Source organism: Pipistrellus kuhlii, unplaced genomic scaffold, assembly GCF_014108245.1.
Source record: "Pipistrellus kuhlii isolate mPipKuh1 unplaced genomic scaffold, mPipKuh1.p scaffold_m20_p_12, whole genome shotgun sequence".
NCBI lineage: Eukaryota > Metazoa > Chordata > Mammalia > Chiroptera > Vespertilionidae > Pipistrellus > Pipistrellus kuhlii.
In genome coordinates, this window is record NW_023425427.1 from 46,248,972 (window position 1) to 46,273,989 (window position 25,018).

At 38.9% G+C, this 25,018-nt stretch overlaps 1 protein-coding gene across 5 annotated transcripts in view; it reads left to right on the forward strand.

The window, feature by feature from the left end:
* The window catches only part of DENND4C (DENN domain containing 4C), a 113,005-nt gene that overhangs the window by 21,429 nt on the left and 66,558 nt on the right, over positions 1–25,018 (forward strand). For 3 of the 5 annotated variants that reach the window (XM_045580271.1, XM_036434142.2, XM_036434141.2), the window contains exons 1-8: positions 7,629–7,650; positions 7,741–8,062; positions 13,216–13,468; positions 15,503–15,572; positions 17,490–17,659; positions 21,445–21,683; positions 23,192–23,258; positions 24,117–24,175. In XM_045580271.1, the coding sequence (XP_045436227.1) occupies positions 7,647–7,650; positions 7,741–8,062; positions 13,216–13,468; positions 15,503–15,572; positions 17,490–17,659; positions 21,445–21,683; positions 23,192–23,258; positions 24,117–24,175 (1,184 nt within the window). In that variant the 5' untranslated portion in view covers positions 7,629–7,646. Of the gene's footprint in view, positions 1–7,628; positions 7,651–7,740; positions 8,063–13,215; positions 13,469–15,502; positions 15,573–17,489; positions 17,660–21,444; positions 21,684–23,191; positions 23,259–24,116; positions 24,176–25,018 lie in introns of those variants that run through there. The other 2 variants (XM_036434143.2, XM_045580272.1) reach the window with 2 other exon arrangements.

The following is a 25,018-nucleotide window of genomic DNA, read 5'->3' on the forward strand; positions in this document are numbered from 1 at the left end:
TTTATTTAAACGATACAACAAAATTTAATCAACAATATAGTTGCCGTTGTTTTCTACTACTTGTGCCCAACGCTCAGGAAGCATTTTAATCTCTCTGTTGTAAAATTCTTGTGACTTTTTTTTTTTTAATCAATCTTTATTGTTCATATTGTTACAAAGGTTCCTCATTTCTTCCCCCCTCCACCAGGTTCCCACCCCACCCTCCGCCCCCTCCCAATCCCCCATTGTCCTCATTTATAGGTGCAGTTTATGTTCAGTCTCTTCCTCCCTGCCTTTCCCCGATAGTAAATCCCTTTTCAGATAGTAAATCAGTTACTTAGCATTTTCTCATATCAATAATACCACCACATGCCCAATGATACATTTCACACAAAAGACATTTCCAAATAGGTCAACCAGCCTCATCCAGGCCCCACCCAAGGCACTCACAGATCAACACCCCAGCCCTATACTAACTCAACACATCCAGATCTAAGCCTTCATCACTTGATTCAGCAGACCCTCAAGTTCCCACAAAAGTTTCCAGCCATGTCTGAGAGGCAGCCGTGGGGTAGGGGCAGGCGAGAAGCGAGCTGTTCCGGGCCTGGCTGCTCCGGGCCTGGTCTCTGTTGCTCTGGTTCGTTCCACAACCAGCTGCTCCAGGTCTGGTCACCGCCGCTCCTGACCTAGTTGCTCTGGACCTGGCTGCTGCTGCTCTGGGCCTGGCCGCACCCGACCCGGCTGCTCTGGGCCCGGCTGCTCTGGGCCTGGCCGCTCCCAGCCTGGCAGCCGCTGCTCCAAGCCTGGCCGCACCAGACCCGGCTGCTCCGGGCCTGGCCGCTCCCAGCCTGGCAGCTGCTGCTCCGGGCCTGGCCGCAACCGACCCGGCTGCTCCGGGCCTGGCTGCTCCCAGCCTGGCAGCTCCTGCTCCGGGCCTGCCCCCACCAGATCCGGCTGCTCCGGGCCTGGCCGCTCCCAGCCTGGCAGCCGCTGCTCTGGGCCTGGCCGCACCCAACCCGGCTGCTCTGGGCCTGGCTGCTCCCAGCCTGGCAGCCGCTGCTCCGGGCCTGGCCGCTCCCAGCCTGGAAGCCGCTGCTCCGGGCCTGGCCGCACCAGACCCGGCTGCTCTGGGCCTGGCCGCTCCCAGCCTGGCAGCTGCTGCTCCGGGCCTGGCCGCACCAGACCCAGCTGCTCTGGGCCTGGCCGCTCCCAGCCTGGCATCCGCTGCTCCTGGCCTGGCCGCACCAGATCCGGCTGCTCCGGGCCTGGCCGTACCAGATCCGGCTGCTCCGGGCCTGGCCGCTCCCAGCCTGGCAGCCGCTGCTCCAGGCCTGGCCGCTCCCAGCCTGGAAGCCGCTGCTCCGGGCCTGGCCGCACCAGACCCGGCTGCTCCGGTCCTGGCCGCTCCCAGCCTGGCAGCTGCTGCTCCGGGCCTGGACGCACCAGACCCGGCTGCTCTGGGCCCGGCTGCCCCGGGCCCGGCCGCTCCAAGTCTGGCCGCTCCCAGCCTGGATGCTCCAGGCTTGGCTACTGCTGTTCTGGACCTGGCTGCTCCCAACCCGGCTGCTCTGGGCCCAGCTTCTCCGGGTCCGGCCACTCGGGGTCTGGGTATTCCTGGACTGGCCACCCTGGGCTTGGCTGCCTCCGCCTCAGGCCTGGCTGCCACTGCCCCAGGTCTGGCTGCTCCAGTGCTGGCTGTTGTTGCTCTGGTTCTGGCTGCTGCTGCACTGGGGCCTGGCCGTTGCTGCTCCGGGCCCGGTTGCCATTGCTTTGTGCCTGGGCACTCTTGGCCTGGCCGCCGCTGTTCCAACATTCTGTCCTTTTTTTTTTTTTTTTAACGCGTTTATGTTGCAATGTTGGCTGGTGAGTTGAGTTCTGACTTAGTCTTTGATTTTTCAAGATCTTCTTTGTATTCTTTCTTAAGTAATTTTACTATCTTTTGCTCTCACTTGATTTCTTCACATTGAGAACTTTGGTTTCTTCCTCCTTGTCCTGGGAGCTCAGCAGGTTGGCCTGTGGCACCCCTTTGTTCTCCGCAGGCTCCCGCGCTGCTCCAGCCTGTTGCCGGGGTCGGCGCCGCCCAGGAAGCAGCCCCTGGCCTTGGCTCCGTTGCCCGCGCTCAGAGGTCGATGGCTTGGGGGTACCCCCCCGCCCCTGGGGCCCCGTCGCCCGGCTCCCTGCCAGCGCCCAGCTGGCTGGTGTCCGGCAGGGGCTCCTGCTCCCTGTCGCATTCCTCCAGTCTGGAGCTTTTTTTTTTTTCTCCTTCCCGCTAGGGGAGTCTAGGATCAGAGTCAACAGACTGTCCTCTGCGCACAGTGCGCGCGACTCTGGGGGCTCCGCTTTTCGCCACTCCCCTGGGATTCTGCCTCACAGCCCTGTCTCCCCCTGCCCGAGCCTGGGTCCCCAGGGTCTGTCCAGGACTGGGGTTCAGAGCAGTCCGGACTGAGGCTCAGCGCCACCGGAGGCTTTGTTTCTTCACGCTAGGGTAATTCAGCATCAGAGTCAACATTCAGTCCTCTGCCCGCAAAGGGGGCCCTGCTTTTCGCTGGTCGCTTGGGATTCCGCCTCACAGCCCCGTCTCCCCCACCGGAGCCTGGGTCCCCAGGGTCTGGCTCATAACTGGGGGTCAGCGCTGCCGGTTCGGGGGTTTAGCCCAGGCTGGGGGTTTTATTTCCTTCCTGCTAGGGAACGCCAGGCAGCACCCAGCCCTCTCCTCCTCTCTGGCTGTGACCTCTCTGCGCGTGTGCGTGCAAGTGCGCAGCATGTCTCCGTACCTTAGGCTTTTTTTCAGCTCCTCTGATTTTCCTTCTGGTTTTCTCTTTCCTTCTTGTTGTAGAATTTTCAGTCAGTCGACTACCTGTAGCTCTGGGCGATGTCCACTCTACATTTTAGTTGTATTCCATTGAAATTGTTGTGTGCTGCTGCGGTTAGGTGTCTACCCAAGCAGCCATCATGGATCCTCCTCTCAAATTCTTGTGATTTTGATGCTAAAAATTCTGTCAATGCATTTTTGAGGCATTCTTCATTATTAAATTTTTTTCCAAGAAGAAAGTTTTGCAGAGAACGAAACAAATGGTAATTGGAAGGGGCAATATCAGGAGAATGTGCAGGTTGAGGGAGAACTTCCCATTCCAACTGGCGTAGTTTTTCAGCAGTGATTCTTGCAGTATGCGGTTGTGTGTTATCCTGGTGAAGAATTACACCCTTCCGATTAATCAGCGCGGGTTCTTTTTCTCTTAAAGCTTGGGCTAACCTTTTCCAATTGGGCACTATACACTGCACTTGTAATGGTTTGGTTAGATGGTAAAAGTTCATAATGAAGAATTCCTTTAAAATTCCACCAAACACACAACATCACTTTTTTCGCATGCAAGTCAGGTTTTGGCGTGGGCTGCGGAGCCTCATTTTTGTCCAACCATTGAGGCCGCCTTTTCAAATTAACATACAGCACCCATTCTTCATCTCCGGTAACAATTTGCTCTAAAAACGGCAAACGGTTTTGACGAGAGAGGAGCGAACTGCAAATTGTGACTTTGATTACGGTTGTTGTTGGTCAACTCATGAGGAACCCATTTTCCAAACTTTTGGACTTTGCCAAGTGCACACAATTGATTGGAAATTGTTTTTTGTGAACAATTTAAAGTTGTCGCAAGCTCTTGTTGGGTAATTTGAGGATTTTGCACCAAAAGAGCTTGAAGAGCTTCTTGATCAAAATTGGACACATGGCCTCGACCACTCTTGTCATCTAACGAAAAATTTCCCTCGCGAAATTTCTCAAACCAACGCTGGCATTTTCTGGCGCTAACTGCATCTTGACCAAGAGCACTACAGATGTTTTTTGCAGCCGCACTTGGTTTTCTTCCTAATTGGAACTCGTAAAGCATGCAGTGCCGAACATGCTCTTCATCCGCCATCTTCTTAGCCCTAGTTTTGCAACAAAAACCAAACCAAACACAAACTTTTTCAAGCAAAACTTGTTAATTGCACTTCACACGTTCTGTAGATACCATGTGTTTGAAGGTTATGTCAACGCCAAGCAAGATTTTAAACGAATGTTTAAAAACGACATTAATTATTACTAGACCCGATACATTAATCAAAAACAATGTGGTACTGACATGTAGACAAATAGATCAATGGAACAGAATAGAAAATTCAGAAATAAAAACAAATAATGGAAATTAATCTTTGAAAATGGGTGATATAGTGAGAAAAGATGGTCTTTCAACCAGTGATGCTAAAAAAAAAAAAAAATGGATATCACGCCAAAACCGGTTTGGCTCAGTGGATAATGTCGACCTGCAGACTGAAGGGTCCTGGGTTCGATTTTGGTCAAGGACATGTACCTTGGTTGCAGGCACATCCCCAGTAGGAGGTGTGCAGGAGGCAGCTGATCGATGATCCTCTCTCATCGATGTTTCTAACTATCTCTCTCCCTTCCTCTCTCTAAAAAATCAATAATATATATATATTTTTAAAATGGATATCACTATGTAAAAAAAATGAATCTTGACTCATACCTTACACCATATAAAAATTTACTCCAAATGGATTACAGACCTAAGTGTAAAACCTAAATTCATAAAACTTTTAAAAGAAAACCTGGGAGAAAACTTTTATGATCTTGGATTAAACAGTGATTTCTTTCTTTTTTTTTTTTTTTTTTAAGTCTTTAAAAAAAAAATTGATTTCTTACAGAGAGGAAGGGAGAGAGATAGAGAACTAGAAACGTCGATGAGAGAGAAACATCGACCAACTGCCTCTTGCACACCCCCTACCAGGGATGTGCCCGCAACCAATGTACATGCCCCTGACCGGAATCGAACCCGGGACCTTTCAGTCCGCAGACTGACGCTCTACCACTGAGCCAAACCGGTTTCGGCTAAACAGTGATTTCTTAAATATGGTACCACAACCATGGTTCATAAAAGAACAGATTGACAAATTGGACCTCATTAAAACAAAATTTCTTTTCAAAAGGCACTAGTAAGAGTTAAAGGAAAGCCACAGATTGGGAGGAAATATTTGCAAAGCAAATGTCTGGTAAATGACTTGTCTCTAGAAATATAAAGATCTTCAAAAGTCAATAATTAGTAAACAAGCAACTCAATGAAAACATGGGCAAAGATTTGAACAAACTTTATAAAAAACATATGAATGGAAAATAAGCACATAAAAAGATGGTCCTCATCACTAGTTAGTAACATGCAAATTAAGACTATAGTTAAGTTTCATTATTGATGTATTAGAATGTCTAAATTTAAAAGATTGGCCTAATAGAGTGTTGGAGAGGATGTGGAACAACTGGAACTCTCATATACTGATAGTAGGAATGTAAAATGGTACTTCACGCTAGGAAACAATTTGGCAGTTTGTTAGAACTACATACACCTACCAGGTGATCCAGCCATTTCATCTTAGAAATTGACCAACAATAAATGAAAGCATATGTCCAGAGGGTTTGTACACTGGTGTTCATGACAGCTTTAATAGCCCTAAACTGAAAATAACTCACACGTCCACTATATAGGTGAATGGATAAACATATTGTGGCATATTTAACAGTGGACTATTCAGCAATAAAAAAGAACAAGTTATTGATACATAAAATAGGATAGATGAATCTCAAAATAATTATAATGAGTGAAAGAAGCCAGACAAAGAATACATACTATAATGATTCCATGTATATCAATTCTAGAAACCAGCCTATGGTAATAAAAAGCAGATCATTCATCCTCTTGGTGGAGAGGGATAATGAAGGGTACAGGAAAATTTTGGGTGTTGATGGATATGTTTACTGGTTTGACAGGTGTATTTATAAAAGCTTACCAAATTGTACACTGTAAATATGTTTATGATTTTATGTAAATTATACCTATCAAGAAAGTTGTTTTTGAAAAGCATATAAAAATCTTTGGAAATATCTAAAATCTCAGAAGCTTAATTTTATTTTTAAAGGTATTGAGTTTAAAGATAATAGAAATTTTGACTCAAAGTTCATATTCTCTAGGTTTTTACCATGTAGTTCTCAAGTCTCTCAATGTGCATTTTCTATAATTGTATCTTCTTTGGTTATAGTTTTTTATGCTCTGTCTGGTATTTATATATGAAATATCTAATGATTCCTAAATATAGTTTATATGGTGTTTACATAAAGTTTCTTCACTATAAGGGACTGACTCCTAACTGGATTAAGATAGTGATTTAGTTACACGTATTACCATTACCTTTCTTTTTTGTGAGTTAGACCTTGACTAATTCATGATGAACTCTTTTTAAATGTAAAGTGTAGCCGAAACCGGTTTGGCTCAGTGAATAGAGCATCAGCCTGTGGACTGAAAGGTCCCAGGTTTGATTCCGGTCAAGGGTATGTACCTTGGTTGCAGGCACATCCCCGGTCAGGGGTGTGCAGGAGACAGCTGGTCGATGTCTCTCTGTCATCGATGTTTCTAGCTCTCTCTCTCTCCCTTCCTCTCTGTAAAAAACCAATAAAATATATATTTTTAAAAATGTAAAGTGTAGCTGTAGAAATTCTGTAACTTAAAAGAGAATGGTTTTTTAATTGGTCTAAATATTGTTTATTATGTGCATTTTGCTCAAAGGAAAGCACTAGAGCCCACCTCTGATAGTTTATTTACTTTCCATTGATTTTTAGAGAGAGTGGAAGGCAGGGAGGGAGTGGAGTAGAGAGAGTGAGCGAGAGAAAAACATCAGTGTGAGAGAGACACATTGATTGTTTGCCTCCCACATGTACCCCAACTGGGCTAGGGATCAGGGATCAAACCTGTACCCAGGTATATGTCCTTATTGGGAATCGAACCTGAGACCCATTGGTGTGCAGGTTGGTACTCTAACCACTGGGAAAAACTGGCCAGGGCCAGTTTGATTATTCTTAATAGAGGCTTAGGCACATGAAAGGATCATAGTAATCTTGCAAATGAACTTATGCTCCAAATTTGTACTTTGTAGGAGGTAAAAGCTCATAAGATGATACTAACATAGACTTTAATAGAATGACAACAATCCTATATAATAAAGAATAATATGAAAATTAACCCTCATGCCCTCACAAGATGGTTGCCTATGAACAGGCTGGCAGGGGGGTTAGTGAGGGATGACCAAATGACTGAACAGGCAGGCTGCATGGGGTGACCAGGCCGGCAAGGGGGGTAGTTGGGGTCAACCAGACTGGCGGCGGGGGGGCGGGGGGGATGAGCAGTAAGAGGTGACCAGGCTGGTGAGGGGTTGCACTTGGAGCTGACCAGATTGGCGGGGAGGGGAGGGGGCGCGCGCACACAGTTGGGGATGATTAGGCAGGCAGGGAGTCAGTAAGGGTTGACCAGGCTGGCAGGGAGGGTGCAGTTAGAGGCGACTAGGTTGGCACTCAGAGACAGTCATGGGCAATCAGGCTGGGGGGTGGGGGGGCAGTTAGGGGTGAGCAATTAGGAGCCAGCGGTCCAGGATTGTGAGAGGAATGTCTTGACTGCTGGTTTATGCCTGATCCCCGGGATCAAAGCCTAAACAGGCAGTTGGACATTCCCCCAAGGGGTCCTGGATTGGAGAGAGTGTAGGCTGGGCTGAGGGGACTCCACCTACCTTACCCCTCCCCCCCACATTAATTTTGTGCACTGGGCTTCTAGTTTGATTATAAATCCAGGTGGGAAATGGGTTAGTTGATCATTGTTAACTCAGGAATACTTTAATTTTAGAGAGCCAGCATAAAGTATTTTATTTAATTGATTTTTTCCCCTCTTCTAGGAAATATAATAGCAGCCATGATAGAAGACAAAGGGCCAAGAGTGACCGACTACTTTGTTGTGGCAGGTCTCACTGATACATCTACTCTATTGGATCAAGAAATAAATCGTTTCGATACTAAGTCAACTGGACCTAAAGCTCCAATTATAGACATTGCAGTTATTAACAAATCAGCTGGGGAAACAGTACCTGAAGGTTATACTTGTGTTGAAGCCACTCCATCAGCTCTCCAAGCAAATTTGAACTATGGAAGTCTGAAAAGCCCAGAACTTTTTCTCTGTTATAAAAGAGGAAGAGATAAACCACCCCTTACCGACATTGGGTACCATGACTTATTTTCTTTTGCTATAGTGAAGGGAAAAATTTTTATTTAAGGTGCATGGGAATAGGAATTTGAAGTCCTTGATAGTTCTATTATTATTTGTTATTTCAGGTTCAAGTATTATATTACATTTCTCTGTCCACCCTTACTGAATTTCTTTGCATTGTACTTAAATCATTAAATCAATTCCTTTAAAAGTGCTGAAATGAAGACATAGAGCCTGAAATGTGATTCCATTTCTGTTGTACTTATCAGATAAGGTTATTAAATATAAAAGAATAAGAAGGTACAATAAAAGACAGTTTTTTTGTTTGTTTTTTTAGGAGCTACTTGGGTTATGTGATGGTTTTTTTTCAAAGCCCTGAACTTATTTAACAAAGTGGTATTTCTGTTTTAAAAAATATGACTGTGCTTTGTGGTTTTTAGTACCACAGGGAGGGTATTTACAGTTTAGAAGAATAGTTGTTATGAGATAGTTACTATCTAATCCACAGCTAATGAACAGTTTTCTCTGCAAAAGCATTTTATCCAAATGTATTTTTAGAATAGCTATATTTTTCCATATATACATGCAATGTATTACACTGTTCTGTTTATTACAGTTACCATCAGTTAGTAAAAACATAGGTTCTTGAGTATCTTGGAAAATATTTAGGATCAGCTTGTCCCTTTATATAAAACACTCTGTTGGAATTTCCTGAAGATTGCATTTAATTTGTAGGTCTATTTGGAGAGTATTGCCATCTGGAACCCTGCAAGTTTGCTGAATTTAGTGGCTTTAATAGCTTTCATTTGGATTTTTAAAAATGATAGGATCAAGTCCTCTGCAAATAGAGATGATTTTCTATTTCTTCCTTTGCAATTTGCTTTATTTGCCCCCTAGTTTTATTGCTCCGGCTAAAAATTAGAGCACAACATTGAACAGCAGTGGTAAAAGCAGGCATCCTTGTTTTATTTCTCATATTAGGTAGAAAATTTTCAATCTTTCACCATTGAATATGATGTGAGCTGTGAGTTTTTCATAGATGCCATTTATTATGTTAAGGAAGGTTCCTTTTACTCTTGTTTTTATGAGAGAGTTTTATCATGAAAATGTTGAATTTTGCAAAATGCCTTTTCTTTGTTAAGATGATAATGTGGATTTTTCTTTTAGTCTATTTATGTGATGTATTATATCAATTGATTTTCTTATGTTCAAGCTCTCTTTTAATGTAATTATAATACCACATCTCAAAAAATTATTAATTACTTAGTATCATCATATACAAATTTTCCTGATTATTCCATGGATTATTTTTGTGTTTTTCAAAAAGATACTTTTATTGATTTTAGAGAGGAAGGGAGAGGGAGAGAGAGCTAGAAACATCATGATGAGAGAGAATCATTGATCAGCTGCCTTCTGCACGCCCCCTACTGGGGACCGAGCCCAAGCCCCAGCATGTGTCTCTGATGGAAATCGAACCTGGGACCCTTCAGTCCACAGGCCAACACTCTATCCACTGTGCCAAACCGGCTTGAGCTCCATGAATTATTTTTAAGCAGTTGGCTGCTGGTTATTCTGTTGATAGTTGTTCAGATACTGTACTAAGAAAGGTAACAAGCTGCTGCATTTTACTACTACTTGTTGTGCTCATTACCTCCTCCAGTGTTGCAGTAGAGCTCTGGTGAAATTATCCTAAGGTCTTTATTTTTAAATTTATTTATTTATTTCATAGAGGAAGGAAGAGGGAGAGAGAGAAACATTAGTGATGAGAGAGAATCATTGATTAGTTGCTTCCTGAATACCTTTCACTGGGTAGCCCATAACCTGGGGATGTGCCCTGACTGGGAATTAAACTGAGACCTTCTGGTTCATAGGTCTACGCTCAAACACTGAACCACACAGGCCTGGCCAAAGGACCTCATTATGTTTAACTTTCCAAAGCTAAAAGATGGACCTTTCAGCACCACCCTTTTAACTCTTTTTAGTATCCACCCTGTTTAGCTTCCATCATTTTCCTTCAAGTCAGTGCAATTAGGATCGTAGTCATACAACTTTATAGGATCACCAGAGGCCCTGTGTATGAAATTTGTGCCTGTGGGAGGCAGGTGTCCCTCAGCCCAGCCTGCACCCTCTTCAATCTGGGACCTCGCAGTCAGACATCCCTCTCACAATTCAGGTCTGCTGGTTCCCAACAGCTTGCCTGCCTGCTTGCCTGATTGCCCCTAACTGCTTCTGCCTGCCAGGCTGATCACCTAACCACTTTTCCGCCAGCCTGATCATTGCCTAACTGCTCCCCTGCCAGCCCGATTACCCCTAACTGCCCTCCCCTGCCGGCCTGGTCCCCTCCAACTGCCCTCTCCTGCATGCCTGATTACTCCCATCTGCCCTCGGAGGCCTGGTCCCTCCCAACTGCCCTTTCCTGCTGGTTATCTTGTGGTGGCCATCTTGTGTATTGGAGTGATGGTCAATTTGTATATTACCTCTTAATTATATAGGATTAGTTACAGGAGCCAGGTTAGAAAGGGTTGAGAAATGATTGGCACTTGGAGTCATAGAGGCTTCTTTTTGAAAGCTTGACTTGAAGGAAAAGAGAAGATAGTTATGGATCTTGCTATTCAAGGTGTATTGTCCATAGGGCCTGTGAGCATGTTAGATATTCAGAATCTTAGGCACTACCCAAATTTACTGAATCAGAATCTGTATTTTAACAAAATTCTCAGAAGTAATGCTTTAGGACACCTGAGGGGCAAGGGGATGCACAGTCAAGGGCTGTTTTTTAACATTTCTTCCAGGAGATAAATAACTTGGAACATCTTTATATTGAAGGCAAGAAACAAGTTGAGAAAGAAGAGCTGATATATAGGAGTAACAGGTAGTATTAATTATGAAATAGATTAAAGGAGTAATAGCAATAGCATGGATGACTGGATTAGCCTTTCATGGAGGGGCTTTTCCTTTGAGAAGGGAAAAGGAGGTTAAAATGAGTGTGAACACCAATTATTGATTGAGGTGGAGTGGTTCTGGACATGTAATGGATTTACTCTCAGTTTTTAACAATTTTCTCTATGGGTTGTCTTAAGAACATAGGTAATATATATATATAGAAGGATGGCTATAGAATAAAATTTTGATAATATCCATGTCAGTTGAAGGAAAACCAGGCAGGGACTTACGTTCTAGCCCTCACTGTTCCCTCTGTTAGCCATCCTTTAAAGGCCATCTTTTCACATCTTCCCCCACTCCCTCTACAGTCATAATAGAAAGGATGCAAATCTCTAAAAGATTGTTGTTGCTTGTGGTTCAGTGGCACAACTTAAAAATAAAATGATGACTTAGATAATTATACTTAGATGTTCTCAGGTTGCAAGTAGCTCTTTATATAGGCATTTAATTTCTTTATTTTTTAACATTTAAGGGACCATATTATTTTTTTCTTTTTTTAAAAATATATACTTTTTTTTCATTGATTTCAGAGAGAAAGGGAAAGATAGAAACATCAACGATGAGAGAGCCATTGATTGGCTGCCTCTTGCATGCCCCTACTGTTGGAAGGCAGATTGAGCCTGCAACCAGGGCATATGCCCTTGGCCAGAATCAAATCTGGGACCCTTTAGTCTGCAGGCCAACACTCTATCCACTGAGCCAAAGTGGCTACAGCAAGGCATTTAATTTCTGTTACAGTATTTTACTGATCGAGGCTTATTAGAGTGTATGGTTGTCTTTTAGCTAATCATGATGATTAAATATTTCTCTCTAGATCAAATAATTGTTAATATCTGGTGACTTAAATGTTTTAACCTGTCTGCCTCCCCCTCCACCCTCTTGCCCCTTAAGCACATTGATGAGGTTTAGAAAATCTATTAGCCACTATTCAGGTCCTCTGTCCATTTTTAATTGAATTGTTTGTTTTCCTTTTGTTGAGTTATATGAGTACTTTATATTTTGGAGATTAAGCACCTACCTCATTTAAATATGAAACTTTTTCATATTTAAAAGGATCAACTTTTGACCTTTTTGACTGATTTATAAACTGAGATATTTACAAAAATAACTTTTTTCCCCCTGAATGTAAGTTGTTAAAATAAATAAGATTTGATATTCCCTCACAATGTTAAATACTCTATAAAGTATAATTTAATAGGATAATATATTCTCTCTTTAATTATTATTTTGTAGTTCATTTTTTAAAAATATATTTTTATTTCAGAGAGGAAGGGAGAAGGAGAGAAAGATAGAAACATCAATGATGAGAGAGAACCAATGATCGGCTGCCTCCTGCATGCCCTACACTGGGGATTGAGCCTGCAACCTAGGCCTGTGCCCTTGACTGGAATCGAACCTGGGACCCTTGAGTTTGCAGGCTCTTTCCAACTGAGCCAAACTGGCTAGGACAGGATAATATATTCATGTCAGATATGTTTATTAAGATAAAGAATCAGACTACTATCCAAGGTTCTTCTCCACTGATTAGATTCATTGACTTTTAAATTAGTATTTTTCTTCAGCGTTTTTTATTTTGTGTTCAAACATGCAGAAAAGATAATGGAAGTTAAGTTTTGAAATGAGGGAGTACAAGTCTTCCAAATTTGTCCTGCTTCCCCCCAGATTGCTTTGGCTGCACGGGTTCCCTTCCATTTCCATTTGAACTTGTACATTGCTGATTTCTATTTAAAAAGGCAACTAGGACTTAGGTACTGTATTGACTCTATAGATCTGTTTGGGAAATACTGAACATTTTACTATATTAAAGTTGCTGATTCATGACCTCATGATGAGATATATTTTTTATTTTTTATTTTTTAACTCATCCAATAAGTAAAGGAGTTTTAAGGGTAAATTTTTGATAGGAATTATGAAGGAAAATTTTGTGAAAACATCTGAAGACTTGTTCTCTAGGAATTGACCTGAGCATGTTTGCGGTGTTGCCCTTTTCTTGTTTCATATGCTTCTTGTAAAAAGCAATAAAAAAAATCAAGTTCTTTGTTTTATTTATACTTCTAGCTGTTGAAAAATAGTAAAGAGATTTATATTTCCCAAACTAATAATTTTAGTTTTTGTTTGCAAATAAGATTTGAGAAACAATAGAAGAGACCAATTATTTTTTCCAAAATTAAAACCAGCATTAAACTGAACTTTATTTACTTCTATTTCTCTCCTTCCTGTCATGCAGAGTTCTATATGAAGGAAAAGAAAGGCTCATTTCAGGATGTGAAGTGATCCAAGCCACACCCTATGGTCGCTGTGCCAATGTCAACAATAGTTCAACTACTTCACAAAGAATCTTTATCACTTATCGAAGGGCTTCTCCAGTTCGGCCCCAGAATTCCTTGGCTGTAACTGATATCTGTGTTATTGTAACCAGTAAAGGAGAAACCCCTCCTCATACTTTCTGCAAAGTTGACAAAAACTTAAATTGTGGAATGGTAAGAATAAAGTTTCATATTTTTTTGGATTCCTGTTGATTATTGAGCATATAATTTACTCTCAGTTTATATTTTCATGATTTTTATTACTTTTAGCTTTCTAATTTTTAATGATTCATAATAATTTAAAAATCTTTAGCTATCTGATACTTTAGAATAATTTCATTCAGAAAATAGATACTGCTGAGACCGGTTTGGCTCAGTGGATAAAGCGTTGGCCTGCGGACTGAAAGGTCCTGGGTTCGATTCCGGTCAAGGGCATGTACCTTGGTTGCGGGAACATGCCCGGTAGGGGGTGTGCAAGAGGCAGCTGGTCGATGTTTCTCTCTCATTGACGTTTCTAACTCTCTATCCCTCTCAATTCCTCTCTGTGTAAAATCAATAAAATATATATTTAAAAAAAAAAAGAAAATAAATACTTAAAGCCAGGAGTTTTGGGGGGGTGTTGCATGCTAATATTGCTTTTGTTATGCTAATTAGAGGTTTAATTAGTTTGGGTATCAATAGTGTGTGTGGTTTTTGGTTTTTGTTTTTTAGGAAAATTGCAGGGAGTCTAGATGGGGACTCTCTTATATATATTTATTTTAAACTAGAGGCCCAGTGCACAAAATTCGTGCACAGATAGGGTCACTAGGCCTGGTTGGCAATCAGGGCTGTTTGGCGCCTTCTGGCTGTCGGCCAGGACCTTCCTTTGTTCCATGCTGCCTCCTGGTGGTCAGCACACCTCATAGCGAGCGATCTCCTGGTCTCCTGGTTGAATTCCCAAGGGGACAATTTGCATATTAGCCTTTTATATATAGAGATATTTACAAACTTTTTTTCAAAACCATTTTTATTGGTTTCAGAGTGGAAGGGAGAGATAATCGCTGAAGGGCTGCTTCCTGTGCACCCCCTACTGGGGATTTAGCCCACAATGCAGGCATGGGCCTTGACTGGGAATTGCACTGTTGACCTCCTGGTTCATAGGTTGAGGCTAAACCACTGAGCCACACCAGGTGGGCTTTGCACACACATATATGATACACACACACATAACTATATACTTTAAACAAATTTACTCTTTTTAAATTCTCACCTGAAGATATTTTCCCATTGATTTTTAGAGAGAATGGGAGAGGGAAAGGCAGAAATATCAATGTGAGAGAAACATTGATTGGTTGCCTCCAGCATGTGCCCTGACCAGGGTCCCAGGCCAGGGAGGAGCCTGCAACCGAGGTATGTTCCCTTGAGCAGAATCGAACCTGGGATCCTTCTATCCACAGTCCAGCGCTCTATGCACTAAGCCCATACATACTTACTTTTTAAGAGGGATCTAATGAAGAAAAAAATTGAACATATACATTTTATTTATAGTTTAATGAGACTAAAGTTTACTATTGGATCAGATTTATCTTGAAAAATATGTTTATATCAAACTAATATTAGTTTGTGGTATAGATAGAGAGGTCTGATGCATCCATGGTTATTAGGACAGATTTGCCTCTGGAGGTAATGACTTATAGCATCCTATTGACCTCAATCTTTCCTCGTTTGGATTCTGATTTCCACTCTAGTTTTTTCTGTCTCTTTCAAATATAGGTAGTTCTGAATGACTACAGAATTTGAACTTTTTGAAACTAAACTTTTTGAAATTGGTGGCAATATTATTTTACTCTTCTTATGTTCTCAACTTCATGTTTGCTGTTTTTTATACTATACTAGAGGCCCACTGCACAAAATTCGTGCAAGCGTAGGCCTTCCTTCCCCTGGCTGCCAGCACTGGCTTCCCTCCGGCTCCAGATCCCAGGCTTCCCTCTGGCTGCTGGCTGGCACCTGAGATCTGGGCTTCCCTCGCAGTCCCAGCTTCATCTGGAAGGACGCCCAGAAGGATGTCTGGTCTAATTAGCATATTATGCTTTTATTATTATAGTCTGTTTTGATAAACATGCTTTAAAGAGACTCCCTGAATAAATAATCAGAATCTTTAAAAGATATTCAACAAAATAAATTTTTTTCTATTTCGTCTTTTTTTAAAACCTAATTTATATTTTACAGTGGGGTTCCAGTGTGTTTCTATGTTATAAGAAGTCTGTACCTGCTTCTAATTCACTAGCGTATAAAGCTGGTAAGTAAACTTAAAAAAATTATCTCTATTACTGTAGTTATTTCGTTAGGAAAGGCAATAATGTATACTTCCTTATGTAGTTTGTGGAATTGACCTATTCATAAATGGAATTATCTGTAATTTTAGCATGTAAAGGCATAACTATTTTCTTAAATACATTACACATTGTAAGATATATTAATATTGTCTCCCCAAAAAGTGTTGTTAATTAAATAGGAACTTTCATCTCAAGCAGGCATTTGTGGAATAAACATGCAGCTGTTTAGTCTATACTAATAGATTAACAGTTCAGTGGAAAAGTGCTTACTCTCTGATCTTTTATATTTTGGCAATCAGAAAGGTGTCAAATTGCATCTTTACTTCTTATATTTCCTTCTCTTATCTCTTTGTGTCTGATTTGAAACCACATGTTACTTGCCATGAAAGGTGGACTTGCTTCCTTTCTCCCTTGTTGCAAAGAATCAGCTATATGGAGGACAGGAGGGCCTGAGAAACTTTTCTGCCATGAAGTGTTTGAGAAATCTATCGCCACATTCTTACTGCACAGTAAAGTGTCAAGGGCTGTAAAGATTTAAGTGTGACCTCTTCATCCCGCTGGTATGGTGGGATAAAAACTGAAAATACAGGTATGCTCCAGTTGTAAATAGAAGAGAAATACTGGAATTCTTCTTTGTGAAAATAAGCAGTGTCAAATACATTTTGATCATGCACATTATTTTTAATAAAGTTTTACTTCAAAGAAACTAGGCAAATTTATATCTGAAAAATGTTGATTTTCCTTATAAAGACATTCATATTAATGGTTTAAACTATTTAATAATATAAAATTACAAGTTCAGTATCATTTAAAAATTTGATACTATTAACATTACTGTAATGTATTGATTGTATGTGATTTTCTTAAAAATATTTTTTTGGTGGGGAGAGAGTGTCACTTTAAAAAAATCTTACGGAAACAAGCATGAAAATATTCAGGTATTTTATATAAGACATATTTTAAAATACAGAGTTTGGAAGATTGAATTTGCACTAAAAAATCTGCTACTGATTTTCAAGTGTTTATCTTGGATGTGGTGTGCTAGAGGCTAACGAACTAATGACATGTAGCTACTTGATTAGGAAGGGGCTATGTTATGTTCTCAGAGTACCCCCTCCTACTCCTACTTCCTTGGTCTCATACTCTGGACTCAGTCACAAAGGGTTTCTATCTCATTTACTTTTCATGTTGCACGTCTTTTATAGTGCTTCTCTCTCAAGATGAATTTAGGGACTGTGATAATTCTGTTTCCTTGGTGTTCTTTCATAATACTTGTTCCTCCCCTGAATTTTTTTTATAGAAGACTAACTGAAATAGTTGATAAATTTTCCTGTGTGTTTCTTAACTATTCCTATAAGATGTTGGTAGTTTGTAGAAGAAAATACATTAAGATTTGTGATCCTGCCGAAACCGGTTTGGCTCAATGGATAGAGCGTTGGCTTGTGGACTGAAGGGTCCTGGGTTCGATTCCGGTCAAGGGCATGTACCTTGGTTGCGGGCATATCCCCAGTGGGGGGTGTGCAAGAGGCAGCTGATCGATGACTCTCTCTCATCAATGTTTCTAACTCTCTATCTCCCTTCCTCTCTGTACAAAATCAATAAAAAAATATATATATTAAAAAAAAAGATTTGTGATCCTATAGAGTTTAACTAGTATATTTAGTACGTTTTATGAACTAAAAGTCCATAGTCCAAAAAGTAACGGGTAAATTGGTTAAATTAGTAAAATTTCTGGTATGACAAGATAAAAATTGATTTTGGAATTTCACACAAATATTTCCATGAAGTTTGCTGTTAAAATATCCTAACAATGTATCACATATACTTTATGGAAAAGTAACTGTGTAGAAAAATTTATCATTGTCTCCTTTCTCCAAAAGGTTTAATTTTTAGATATCCGGAAGATGATTATGAGTCATTTCCACTCTCAGAATCTGTACCTCTCTTCTGCCTTCCTATGGGAGCTACTATTGAATGTTGGGATCCCCAAACCAAATACCCACTTCCAGTTTTTTCAACGTTTGTCCTGACAGGTTCTTCTGCTGAAAAGGTATATATTTTTTCCTCTTTTATTTGACCAATTTTGTTCATATTTTAATCCTATTAAATGATTAATATGACCCAACTAAAAACACACACACACACACACACACACACACACACACACACAAAACAAACCACAACACGTTTTTATTGATTTTTAGAGAGAGAAAGGGAGAAGGATAGAGAGATAGGAAAACCGATGAGAAAAATCATTGATTGGCTGCCTCCAGCACACCTCCTACTAGGGATTGAGCTATAACCTGGGCATGTGCTACCCTGACTTGGAATTTAACCAGTGGCCTTTGGTTCATATGTTTACTCTTTATCACTGAGCCATACTGTCTGGGCCCAACTTTTATTTGAATGTTAGCATTATTTGGACAGAATACATTTTGGATTAAATTTGCACTGTAGTGAAAGGTGAAAGGTCAACATGAAAATTGGTATCAGAATGTCGATACCCCTGAAACTTTTACAGAAAGTAATATAAAGTCTTTCTGGAGAGACATCCCCAAAAATTCAGGCCTTAAAATGAGATTATTGTTCGGTAGGTGTGGCTCAGTGGTTGAATGTGGAGATACGAACCAGGAGGTTATTGTTCGACACATGCCTGGGTTGCTCATTCAATCTACAGTAGGAGGCTTGTAGGAGGCAGCCGATCAATGATTTTCTCTCATCATTGATGTTTCTATATCTCTCTCCCTTTCCCCTTTTCCCTGAAATCAATAAAAAAGGTATTTAAAATAAATAAATTAAATAAAATGAGACTATAATAAAAGCTAGAAGATGTAGGAAGAATCAATAAGACTCATAATACAAAGCTGGATTGGATCTTTTAAGATATTGAAATGAAAGAATAACAATATGAAGGATATTATGGATTGAATATGTAATTGAAATGACTCAAGAACCCTAAAAGCATCAAAGAAAGATTAGGATATTTTGAAAACCAAATAAACAGATTAGAAAAGAATTAAATGTGTAGGAATAAAAAATATGTTCTTAAAATTAAATTTAATGAGTAGTTTAGACAACAGAGAAGACATACATGAAAGGAGAATTAATAAAGTGGAAGATGACACTTCAAATGAAATACAGAAAAACAAAAGCATAAAAGAAGCTTAAATATGTACAGGATAGAATTAGAACAACCAATAGACATTTAATGAAATCTAAAAGGGGAGAGATCAGAAAAGGGAGAGGCAGCATGTAAAGAGTTGGTTGAGAGTTTTTCAGGCTTGCTGAACAATTGAGTCTAGACCCAAGATACCCTCTGAACTTCAGTAGGAAAAAAGTAAAAATACAAAACCACTTCTATTTGTATAGGGAGCATTAAAACCAAATCAACAGAAAGAAGAGACATTTACTTTCAAAAGAACAACTATTAGATTGGCTAATTTCTCAACAAGGATACGAAGAAAAATAATATATTAAAATAGAAGGAGTAAGCAAAGATAGTTTAATACCATGCAGACAACACTAGCCATAAGAGAGAAGATAAATAATAGACCTCACTGGAGTTAAGAATATTTATTCAAAGATATCAGTAAGAAAGTGAAAAGGGAGGCCCAAGCTGAACAGTAATAATGACATAGAATGATAATTTAAAATAAAAAAGATATCAGGAATAAATATTATTTAGAAAAAAACTACAGATGTAGAAATTTTAAAATTTCTTAGGAAATTTGATACAATAGGCAATTTTATTGAAAATTATAACTGAAGCTGACTTTTGGTTCAAACAAAATACATTGGCAGCCTCATTCTACAAGTTTGCAGCCTCTGTATTAAAGATAATGAAGGTTAAAATCAAGCATAGTGTCTGAAATATAGTGAAATACCCATTGAATGAAGGCCATATATTAACTATTGCTTACAACTAAGCTAACTTTTTAACTTAAAAATCATTTATTGATTATCTTATTTAAAAGCAGTAAATAAAATGAAAAATTTAAGATCTTCAAACACTTGAGTTAACAAATTTGACAAGTAGAGAACAACAAAGCCTCATTGAGATGCTTGTTACAAAACCTCTGAGATCACTTTGAAATAATTTTTGTAAGTGTTGTATCTATAAAGACAAGGGTTGCCCTAACCAGTTTGGCTCAGTGGATAGAGGGTCAACCTGTGGACTCAAGGGTCCCGGGTTCATTTCTTGTCAAGGGCACATACCTCGTTTTCGGGGCGTGCAGGATTCTCTCTCATCATTGATGTTTTAATCTCCCTCTCCCTTTGTCTCTGCAATCAATAAGAATACATTTTTTAAACAAAGGAGAAGGGTTAATATGATATATATTACTAAGTAGTCATACGATTTTTATAAGTATTATTCTCTGGTTTGAGAACTTTTTCATCACCCTAAACACAACTTTCCTCACCTCACCGGAAGTCCCTGGTAACCTCTATTCTACTTTTTGTCTCTACAAATTTGTCTATTCTAAGTAAGTCATATACATAGAATAAACTACTATATTTTGTGTCCAGCTCATTTCACTTAGCATAGTGTTTTCAGGGTTCATCCATGTTGCTGTATCTATCAGAATTTTATTTATTTTTAAGGATGAATAACATTCTATCGAATTTATATACTATATTTTGTTTATCCTTTCATCTATTGATGGAGATATGGGTTGTTTTGGCTGTTGTGAGTATTGCTCTATGAACATTGGTGTACAAATATCTGTTTGAGTTTCACTTTTGAATTCTTTTGGGTACACAGGTTTCCACTACTTTCCAAAAGTAGAGCATTCCTATGAAATCTTTTGCAAGCCAAAATGATGTAAAGTGAAGAAACAATTACCGTCAATTTATATAGAAAAAAATTCGAGCATTCCCAAATCCCCAAAATAACTTACCAAACTATACCAAATAACATAATAAAATCTAAGTAACACTAACATATAGTAAAAGCAGGAATGACATGATAAATACACACCATGCTTTATATACCCATCAATTTACTCAAATAATAGACTTTCCATTTTATCTGTTACTGGATGTCAACTAGAGGAGACCACTTTGCTACTAACAGAACCAATAGTAACTTTGGCAGCTTTCAAGATTCTTTCTTTGTGTAAATAGTACAAATGGACTAGGCAAGTTCAACACACGTAGGATGTATTTAGTTCATGATCAAATGCTTAACCATGCCATTTTATGCTAAACATAATACCCTTAGAAGCTCTCTTAGGCTTTTCTGATACCTTAGACACATCTTGCAAAGAGAAGCACAAAATAAGTCTAAATAAAGCACAGATACTCCCAGATACAGTTCAAAGTATGGGCCTTGTTGTGGAGATAATGAGTATGGTTCCCCGGGAAGGAGCTTGGTGATGCCACTCTCACTGCTGGGGTGCGTACTGCTTCTATATTGCTGGTGGCCAAACAAATGCTGAATGCTATTATTGCTTTTTGCCTACTTTCATAAAAGTGAAAATCCTCTTTGTATTAATTCTGTTAGCGTAAACAGGTGCTAATATACGTCTTTTATAAAAGGAAAGTGGCATAATGTGAACTTTCAAAAAGCAGGGAATGTTTGTATACTAAAAGTGGAATTGCTGTGTCATCTGATTATTCTTTTTTTTTCTTGGTTATTTTTTATTAACTTTTGGAGGCACTGCCAAACTGTGTTTCAGCAGCAGCCACACCATTTTATATACCCATCAGCAATGTCAAAATATTTTCATTTATCTGTCATGCATTCTAAGCAAATATTTCTGTGGAATAAGAGAAAAAGAGAAATTAATTTTTAAAAACCCTGAAGTCTTATAATGGAATTCTGTTGCTCTATAGGTATATGGAGCTGCGATCCAGTTTTATGAGCCTTACTCTTCGGAACTTCTAACAGAGAAACAGCTTATGCAGCTAGGTCTGTTGACACCTGTGGAGAGAAAAATGGTCTCCAAATCCATCAATTCAAACAAATGCATTTGTTTACTCTCTCACTGGCCTTTTTTTGAAGCTTTTAGAAAATTTCTCATGTTTATTTACAAACTTTCTGTGTCTGGACCACATCTTCTTCCCATTGAAAAGTACGTATAATGATGAAAGACATGTCTGCTGGAAAAACTGTGTGTGTGTGTGTGTGTGTGTGTGAAGATATATATTTATTTCATTCTTTATGTGACTTTAAGCAGCAAAGTTAAGAGGAGTCACTTCCTTTTTACTTGAGTCATTAACTGAATTTAAAATTGAGGAGTGGTGGGTGAGGATGACCAAATTTTCTTTTGAGAATTCAGCTGAGGAAGAAAACTTACATACATTGTACTGTGTGTTTTTCCTATTTCATTTCTAATAACCAAGAGAAAAATTGCTGTTGATATACACATTTATACACACTCAGTCATATCAATGGTCATTCTAAAATCTAACTAAAACATCTCTAAGCTTATTTTGTTATGTTAAAAGTGAGGTTTTAGTTTTAGCTTTGGTGGAATTCTATACATTTTCCCTTTGATTTAGAATTCCCTTTGTCATGGATATCTTTTGTAAGAAAGGTATATGTGGAGCTCTGTCTTTTGAAAACTATGTCTTTTCTGACTTCTAGTGGCACATTTCCCTTTGTTTATTATAGTAAATAATTTATCCTACTAATAAACCAAGAGGTGTCAAGAGCTTGGTGGAAATGTATTTTATATATATATATATATATATATATATATATATATATATATATATATGTGCGTAGACATAGATTTTTGTTACATTTTGAAAATTTTTCCATTATAGCAGATAGATTACCAACAAAATATACTACTTTCATGGATAAGTTGGGAGTAAAGTACTGTGCATAAACTTATCATACCTTGGTATAGAAATATGGTTTCAACTTTCAGATTGTACTCATGGAATGACAATCTAATGGTTCATAATTCTAGATTTAACTTTCAACCTTCATATTATCTTAAAATTGTTTGAATTAAAATTTAATGTGAGTGACAATATAACAGTCTTTTAAAAAATTAAGTTTTCATAAATAGTTTTTGAAAATAAAATCTGTGTAGTGATTAATTTTTTATCAGTTGAAGTAATACTTGGCATTTTAGCAGCCTCTAAAATCTTAAAACTTTGGAGAAATGTAAGAACCATTATTTTTAAGTGGAAAAATAGAGAGGATAAGTGACTTGCCTAAAGTTATAGTAAAGTAATTATATTACATTTATATTTAATATTTAATTACTAGGATTAAATTCTATATTAGTTTTAATTTTTTATATCAGGGTTAATTGGTTCTCATATTGGCACTGATAATCAGGGCAATATAAATTTGCTTCTTTCATGAAAATCATATTCATATTACTCTTATTTTTTTTGCAATAATAGAGGATAATGTGGACTTTAAATCAGTAAATATGTTTTGCATTTCAGAAGTTTAGTAGGATGAGTACATTTATTGCACTAAATTTATTTAGTTAGGGTAAGTTTTAGGTAAGAGGCTTGGTCATATTTGGGAAGATATATAATGATATTTAAGATTTAAAAAAATCTATGAAGCATTTTAGCTAAGTAATTATGACTTTTATTTCTAATTCTTTTCCAGGCACATTTCACATTTTATGCAAAATATCCCCTTTCCTTCACCACAAAGACCGAGAATCCTTGTACAGGTAATCAAAACAGAGTATATTTGATGGGAGCCCTGAATATATTCATTATTATCATTGTAGAGTGGGGGTTCTGTGACTCTTTGGATTTGAGGTGGGGGAGTATGCATTCATAAAGTCCTTGAATTTCTGGTATTTTATATCTTTACTAAACATCCTTTGTACTATTTTTTTGAATTTTGGATGTACAAAATTGTAATAATTTTAATTCCTGATTCATGACATTATCAACATTGTTTCCACGTATAGACTTTTTGTAGTTGATTTTCATAACTTAAAATCCAGAATTATGGGCATGTTTTTAATATGGGAGTGACTGATATTAAATATGAAATAAGTTAAGGTTGGAAGGTAAAAGTGAAATAGTCTATAATAGTGCTCTTCAAACTATTTGAAAGGACTAGGTTTTTTTTTATTTCCAATCTGTGACAGACCTACATAAGTGTACAGCTTGTGACATATGGAACTTACTATGTGAGATCTGCATAGGCATGAACAGGTCTATATCCTGTCCAAAGACATAAGTTCACTGGTCTTGATATTGGATGTGTGGGCAGGGTCAGATTGCCATAAGAATTTCTTAATGGCTTGCTCTCCATTTATATATTATCTTTTCCTAGACCCATAATGGTTTGCAAATTGGCACTTTGAGTAGCACTGATCTACAGAGACAAACATTTAGAAATTTTTTTCTGAGATATAGAAAGTATAGCCCTGCAGATGAATCTGTGTGCCAGTAACCCGCTACTGCCCTCCAGTTGTGTTAGTCTGCACAGGAAAGTGTTTTCCATGTTATCCATGATCTATGTTTAGGTTTCAAAATTGGCTAGGTTAATTTATCTTTTTTTTTTTTTTTTTAAGCTGTCAGTCCATGATGCGCTAATATTATCGCAGCCAGTTTCTACACCTTTACCATTAAGGTAAATAATGCTATCTAAAATAATATATTCATTTATTTGGAGCAGAATGCTTTAAAACATTTTAAGGGTTAGGATAAGAAAGTGCTATTTTTGCAAACTATGTAAGTATAGCTTTAATGTTTCTAACTTTGATAGCTTGATGAATGGTGGGGCCATTTAAAATATAGAATACTTAAGAGAGTTGCAAGATTAGATGTAAGGAATACCTTCCTTTTCTTCTCATCTCCCCTCCCCATATTCAGTTCATAACTTCATGTTCAAGGTGAACTGATTGTAACCTCCTAAAATGTCTTAAATCAACTACCATGTTTCCCCTAAAATAAGACATCCTCCAAAAATAAGACCTAGCGCATGGAGAGATAAGACATCCCCTAAAAATAAGACCCAGCGCAACTTTGGGAGAAAAAATTAATATAAGACACTGTCTTATTTTCGGGGAAACAGGGTAGATTATCTTCATCTGCATCACTAGTCTAGGCCACATGTGTCAAACACAAGGCCCGCGGGCCAAATCCGTCCCGCCAGGCCTTGCAATGTGGCCCGCACTGCGCTGTCATCACTGCACTCCGCTGCGTTTCCATCACAATGACAGTTTATGACTTTTCAGTAAACCATTCGGCCCGCGATTTAGGCTGGATTTTAGATTTTGGCCCCTTCTCTGATTGAGTTCGACACCCCTAGTCTAGGCAAACATGATCTTTCACCTGGACCACTTAAGTACCTATTAATTGATTGTCTTTGTGTGTCGTGTGTGTGTCCTCCCCCTCCCCCATTTAGTTCTTTATTCATACTGCAGCCATTGTATTCTTTAGTGAATCCAAACATAATTGTGTTATTTTTATT